This window comes from Sinocyclocheilus grahami, unplaced genomic scaffold (assembly GCF_001515645.1).
Source record: "Sinocyclocheilus grahami isolate Dianchi unplaced genomic scaffold, SAMN03320097.WGS_v1.1 scaffold178.1, whole genome shotgun sequence".
Classification (NCBI taxonomy): Eukaryota; Metazoa; Chordata; class Actinopteri; order Cypriniformes; family Cyprinidae; genus Sinocyclocheilus; species Sinocyclocheilus grahami.
The window spans coordinates 885,628-893,480 of NW_015505357.1; the positions used below are offsets into that span (position 1 = coordinate 885,628).

The window sequence follows — 7,853 nt, forward strand, 5'->3', positions numbered from 1 at the left end:
TCTCTCTCTCTCTCTCTCTCTCTCTCTCTCTCTCTCTCTCTCTCTCTCTTTTGGTCCATTGATTCAATATGACAGCGTACCGGACAGCATGGAGCCGGCTACACCCAGACTATTTATGCGGCTCCATTCTCTTTGTTTTCTCGTTCTCGTGTGCTCCATATTCCCAAAACCTACAATTTTTTCCATATTCTTTCTTAGTTTATAAACACATCCATGACTATATTATGTAGCCTATGTAAAATACATACATTTATATACATAAATTAATGTAAAAATAAATGGGGGGAAAAATGATTTCAAACACATCATTTACAAAAGATTGTGATTTAAAAAAAAATTTAAATCGTTTCTTTAAAAGGTATGTTTTTCATAAAGGTATATATATATATAGGCCTACCAGAAATATGATTTAAATACGCGGTTAACATAAGATACATTAAAAGCCAGTCAATAAGTCGAATAAAAATGGTTACTTCTATAAGTAATCAATATTAAGTATATGAAGTCGTGCTCACCATTGTTCCTGTTAATGTTACTTGGCCGGGTGAGAAAAGATTCTTGACGGGGAGATCTTACAGTTCGACAACTAAGGGGTCGATGTAAGAATAATAACATTATAACGGACTGACCTCACTTTATATATGAATGTTGCCCAGGCGACTACGTTTCTTACCTTTGATTGGTCAGACGCGGTGAAATCTGCCCAGTTCGGAGGGCTAGACGAATTTCTATTGGTTGTCAGGAAGATTAAGGTTAGTTAAGACACCTCACAGAACCTCACCCAATAGATCTGAAACACTGAATCATACTAAAAAACGTTTTATTCCAAGACTTAATTGTTTCGCGATCAAAGATTTTGATCAAAATCAACTATCAAATCTTAAGAATGTTGCTTTAGTCAGCTGCTAGAAAGGAGAAAGGGTGAAACTGTAATTTGATGTACGCTTGGTCTCCATCAACATCCTTTTATGCTTTTAATGACTCAAAATTGGTTGCATTAATATAACCGTATACATCAAGTAATAGCCTATACATCAAGCTTTTTTAAATGTTTTTTTTTAGTTGTATAACATCTGAACCTTTATGTACTAGCATCTTTGTGTAACTTGATCAACCTATTCTCCATCTGTTCTCTTTGACACCTTCTGCCCCCTTTAAGAGCTTTGCCTGAGCTACATTTTGGAGTTAGTTGTCACATATTCTTTTCCCATTCTTTAAACTATTATCTTTGTGCTAAAAAAAAAAGAACTAATCGAGGGACTATTGTATATAGTTTAACCAAGTTGCACTTAAACCAATTTCAAATGAGCTACTGGGATGAAATTATTATCATAGGCCTACATGATCTTCTGAGGTGACAGATGTTATTCTAAGACGGTTACAGATGACGTTGTACAACATATTCTATAACTCAAGAAATACCGTAATAGCTTATGACAATCAGCAGCCATTAATCAGCATCTCTTCACTATTCGTCATTAAAATGCATATGAATATGAATTCAATGATTACTGAAATTTTTTAAATGTTGCGTCATAAATGTATGAGGTGAAATGACCCTGCATAGACGTTGGGGGAATATAGGCCAGGACACCCAACCCCCCATTCCCTCCTCCCTGGCTCCAGCCGTTGCTAAGAGATGAATAACGGGCCGACTAGTATCCTGGAGATAATACACAAGCCTACATTAACCGCCATTATGTATAGATCACATGACCCTGAATCTGAATAGCAGCACTCAGGGGAGGATGCAGCTGCCCCAGCAGGGAGAGGGGAAGGCCCATCCTTTTTAACACCAACTCTTCCATCTGGCCCTATTTACCGGTAGTTACCCCAATTCCACATTCTGATTCTGTTATCATCAACAGAGCATCTATCTGTCTATGTATCTATCTATCTATCTATCTATCTATCTATCTATCTATCTATCTATCTATCTCATCTTATACTTGAATTTAAAATGTATTGCAATTGATGAATGCAAAATTCTTACTTTAGCCTATATTACAGTTTGGTTAAAATCAGTTCATTCCTTAAATGTCCCCCCCCCCCCCCCTCTTCTCTCTCTTTCTCTTCCCTTTCCTTGTTTTCATGCATGAGCTTTCATTTTACTGTTTATAGTCTGGTTGCTAACAACAGTTCAGCAGTGAAGACAATAAGGCTATAGGTCTCATATAGCTCCTCAGACATGTTTAGAATAATAACGCTTACATATTCCTTAGGAATTCACTGTAGTCTTAAATTATATAAACATTTGTGTTCATAATATATAATGTTATGTATATATTTGATTACTTTTAACTTTTCTTTATATATATATATATATATATATATATATATCCATATATATTTTTGTGTGTGTGTGTGTATGTATGTCTGCATGTATATGAGCAATGAACATTCTTGCATGTTTAGCCCTTTCATTTTGCAATTTTGTATGCTTAATGCCAGATCAATCAACTGCTCTAAAACAGATTACATCCCTGTAGCTTTTTCAGCATAATCTCTGATTATGCTCACTGCAGTGCACAACCCATTAAGACAAGGCCCAAAAATCAATATTGTCAGTGACGCAGGCCTAAACAGACTACAACTATCCTTCAGGTACCAGCGGTTACAACAGGATATAACAAATACTGATATGCAAAGTGATATGCAAAGTCTGAAGGACATGATACGATTATCTTATAATTTAGATTCAGAGCTTCCCTTCTGCCTTAACTACTTCCAGATGTTATCTACTATCTACACTTGAGACATTTTGACATCTGAAAAATAGATTTTGAATAAATGAATTAGACAGATAAAAAAATAAAAATAAAAAGGAGCAACACCTGTTATTATAAAATACTACTTTAAAAATGTGGAGGTTTCTTTTAAATGAGCAATGCTATATATATTTCGTAAAGCACTGCAAGCATTTAGATGATGTAAAAAAGTCCATTACTCATTTAATATGGGTTACAGACTGACATTAAGTACACAGCCAATGGCAGAATACCAAAAAGGTTGTGTGGTTTATATTTAAAGTTTGCTCACCACTGGCAACTGTACACAGACCCGTCCCTCCCATCCTATTCTCATAGCAGCAGCTGTGAAGATTCCCAACAGCATTCCAGCCAATAGGACACTTCCGATGGAACACTAAGCTTGAATCATTTGAGATTTTTGCGATGTTGTAAACAAGCACACTTGTGATTGGATAAACAATATGCGATTCTATGAAAGTCTGGTTATTTTAGTTAAAGGTTATTATTTAAACATGTAAGCTAAGGAAACAGGAGTCTGAAAGACTCAACAAACTGCCTAAAATACCAGAGCTGACTTGGGGAAGTAAGTAGGAGTCTCAAACCAATCGTTGCGCTCAGACATCCAGACCCTGCAATTAGGAATGTGCAGTCACGGGTATGTTTAAACACACACAAACAGGCTTCCAGTTTTGCAGAACCCAGTTACACATGTGAACAGCTCACTGACACTGACAGAGCAGGAAAAAAAAAAGAGTCAAGTCGTTCACGTGACAAACACGATGACATAATTTCAACAAAATCTAGGACACAGAGGGAGGAGAGCGATAGCAAGGAGGACAGTGGGAGGGGGGTTCATGGTACCATGCAACACTATAGGCCCAGTCTGATAGCATCTACTGTGTGATTGTATCTGCATTCAGATATTTTATACTTTAAAGCGCAGTGTTCACAACACTGTAAAAAAATGTCAGGTAACCTAAAAGTGTGCTTCATGTGGTCCCTAATGACAAAAACAGTTGAACCCGGTCTTAGCTGGTTTGTGCTGGTGTCTGAAACCAGCTACAATTATTCAGTATTAGTAACAAATTTGACCTCAGCTATACTTAATGACTGAATCAGCTTCATGTAATTTTATTTGGTCAGAGCTATGCTGTTCAGTAGTAAATGGCACTACTGTGTAGGCCTACATCATACTCAATTGCATTATATCATTTACAATATATCTACAGTAAACTACAGAAAACCTAAGGCCATTTTCATATAATCATTGATTACAGGTTCAATAACACATTGGAGAGAAATGAAAGGTTAAATTAACGCAGTTTTTAGGAAATAGTGTATTTCCTACAGTTCCTGTGGGTAATACTTTAGAATAATGGTCCGTTGTTAACAAGTAACTATGCAGGAAGTAATAGGTAGTACTACATTAACACTTAACTGAATACTATTAACTAATAGAGAAGCAAGATTAACTAAGCAGTAAGTAGTAGCAAATTTAGGATAAAGGTTGTTTCTTATTAGATATTTGATAATTACTAAAAAAAATATATATCCTCATTGAGAACTACTTGCGAACTCTGACCAATTAATAAAGAAAAAACAATTAATTACTAATCACAACAGTAACGTCTTAAAAGTGAACAATTGGGTTCTTTGTGGAAACTAATTTATGAATATGATATCCCCCAAATAAGTTGGCTACAGGTTGAAATTGTGAGTATTCCTCTTACCAAAGGATGGATGTTCTCTGTTTATTTCAAACAAACACATAAAATAATAATAACAATAATGCATTTAAAAATGTTAATAATTAGGAAGTGATTGAATTAGTTCACAATTATGAGCTCTAGTTTGTGTCAGTTCAGTATGTCTCCAAAGACCTATACCAGGGGTAGGCAAGTTCGGCCCTAGAGAGCCGCAGTCCGGCAGAGTTCAGCTCCAACTCTAATCAAACACATCTGAACAAGCTAATCAATGTCTTCAGGATTACTAAGGCTATAGGCAGGTGAGTCTTTTTTCAGGGTTAGAGCTGAACTCTGCAGGACTGCGGCTCTCTAGGACCAAACTTGTCTACCCCTGCCCTATACCTTGTGACAGTAGGCTGGGGAGGACTTTTCTTGAATATAAATAATGATGTTCTCTTGACAAAAACAATTCACATCCTTAATGAAGGCATCGACTGCATTTATATTGTGTTAAGCACAAAACCGCATATTCCAGATTACAGTGTCTGGTAAAATATCTCTAGCGCCTCACACAAATGTATGTGTCAGATACAAAATATGTTAAATAACTTATTAAATTACTTAGTAATTACTGAGTGGTTAAGGTGTTTTTCACTTTAAAATAATGGTCCAGATCACTAGTAGTTCCTGCAGGCTGACACGGTAATGCTTGAGTAATTAGTGAGAGGCTAATGTATTTTTCACTTTAAAGCTAAAGTGCTACTAAGGAACTTCTAGTGATCTGGACCATTATTTTAAAGTGAAAAACACATTAACTCCTCAGTAAATACTCACAAGTAAATTACTAGTTTATTTAACATATTTTATATCTGACATACTGTACAGTCATACATCTGTGTGAAGCACTAGTGATATTTTGCCAGTAGGTCTTTTGGAGTGGGATACATTGATACTGAACTGACACGAAGCAGAGATCATAATTGTGAACTAATTCAATCATGAGCTTGTCAGCATCACTAATATTAATAAATAATAATTAATTATTTATTATTTATAAATTAAATTTATTATTAATTACTATTTTGATTATTATTCTATGTTTAAGTTTGAACATCCATCCTTTGGTAAGAGTAGTAGTCACAATTTTAAAATGTAGTCGACTTATTAGGGGGATATCAAATTCATAAATTAGTGTCCACAAAGAACCCAATTGTTCACTTTTAAGACGTTACTGTTGTGATTAGTAATTAATTGGTTATTCTTTATTAACTGGTCATAGTTCACAAGTAGTTCTCAATGAGGATATTTTTATTTAATAATTATCAAATATCTAATAAGGAACTACCTTTGTCCTAAATTTGCTACTGCTTAGTTAATCTTGCTTCTCTATTAGTTAATAGTATTAAGTTAAGTGTTAATGTAGTACTACCTATTACTTCCTGCATAGTTACTTGTTAACAACGCACCATTATTCTAAAGTGTTACCTTTCTGTGATATTTTTTCATTCAGCACTTCTAATGCTTAAAGGGATAGTTCACCCAAAAATGAAAATTCTGTCATTAATTACTCACCCTCATGTTGTTCAAAATCCGTAGGACCTCCGTTCACCTTCGGAACACAAATTAAGATATTTTTGATGCATTCTGAGATAGGGCTGTGCGATATAATGATATATATATATCGGATGGACGAAATAAAAAGTCTATCATTTCATATTATGCTCTATCGTTTATTTCGTGGTGTCACAAAATACATTGTTTACGGTAATATGTTTTCATCATGTGGATGACTGCGATCGTACACGCCACCACCGTGCAGGGGAGACAGAAGCAGGTGGAGATCAAACTACCAGCCAGGACAAAACAAGGAGCTAGCCTACATGACACGCGGTTTTTAGCACTGCGGTTTTAAAACAACCGATTTGAAGCCGTTGAAACACAAACAACTGAGCTATATGCGTGCGCCGTCTCTGTTTCTGTGTGAGAGGAGCGCAAAAGCCGCTTTATTGGCTTTGAACCATTACATAAACACACTTATATGCTCAGAATCCCTGTCTTTGCAAGTATCATTATAAACACATTGATTTAGGTCTTAAGAGAGAGTGAACAGCTGAAAAAGAAAACGCATATGTAACAGTATATTGGATCCGGACTTCGGTCTTAAAGGGGGAGCTGTCTAATATCCGTCCTATCTGCCATTCATATTAATCAAACAACAGTGAGAGAAAATCTCTCACTGCTCTTGACTAAATCACTTTTGTAACTTTAATAAGAAATTAAAAAATAATAATGATACATTTATATATATGTATAGAATCTATACATAATACACTTGTTAATTCTATCTATCTATCGATAGACAGATTAATTTATGTATATCAGCAAGTGAACGAGTTGCGGCGAAGCTCATGAAAAGAATGTTTTGTTTTGTTTAGTTGTGTATTTGTAGTCTGTGCGTTTCTCTTCGCGAGACGCGAATAATATCTTTTGTGTAGCCTAATGAATTCAAGCACAATATCGAACGGAGAAAAAAATATTTATCATTTTTAATTAGGCTGTAAAAATGGGAATGTTAAAATAATGAAGGCACAGTTGTTGCATGACAACTACAGCCCGTTATCATTTGCTCATGGAAACAATGATAAATAAAATGTTTTATATTTGGTTTGGAGTGGAATAGAGTGTGGGCAGAAGCATAAATTGGTGCCTGCTTACCTTTGTCCTGTTTCCTCTTTTCCTCCTCTTTTTTCGATTCAGGCTGCCTGATAGAGTTGTCCTCTTCTTTATGTTTAACGTGCATGTTTATGTGTGTGTGCGCGAACTTTTTCAGTTCATTCCTAAATTGCGCAAAGCTCAACTTCCATATGAAATGGATTAAAAACGCTCGGGTCCCGCGTTCTGCTCTGCTCCAGATCATGCATTTTCTTATCTACAGCACCGCGAGGACGCGCTGCACCTATTTGAAAAAGGCGGCCGAGGAGGCAAAAGCATAACCAGTGTATCGAGAGAGGGGTCCTATAGGGGGGATGGAGTAGAGCCCTGCATTTCAGCCCGGCCCGACGGGCCCCGACTTTTTTACGCCCCTTCGGGCCGGGCTTCGTGCCAATTTTTACATCATAGTTCAGACGCGGGCCTCGGGCCTGTTTTAGGCTTCTCCTTATTTTTATATTTTAGACATCCATCAATTAGTGATGAAAAAATTGCCGCGCTCGTGGAAACAACACGGGACCGTGCTACCGCGACTATCAAGAGCGGCTCTACGGTGTTTATTGTCCCGCCAGCAGCAGCATATGGTGCGTGCAGTCAGCGCAGCTGAACAGTTCTGCGTTCAAATGCACGCAATAGGCCTAAGCTTGCAGCAAAGCACCGGCAAAATTACCGTAAATGTGTCGGGGAAAGAGGAAGGAGATATTTGAAT

General features: G+C 36.5%; 1 protein-coding gene across 1 annotated transcript in view; it reads right to left on the reverse strand.

The window, feature by feature from the left end:
• LOC107593979 (tubulin alpha-1A chain-like) overlaps nucleotides 1–564 on the reverse strand; it is a 2,814-nt gene extending 2,250 nt beyond the window's left edge. The window contains exon 1 of the mRNA XM_016283899.1: nucleotides 516–564. Coding sequence (XP_016139385.1) covers nucleotides 516–518 — 3 coding nt within the window. The 5' untranslated portion in view covers nucleotides 519–564. The remainder of the gene's footprint in view (nucleotides 1–515) is intronic.
• Between the last annotated feature and the right edge of the window lie 7,289 nt (nucleotides 565–7,853).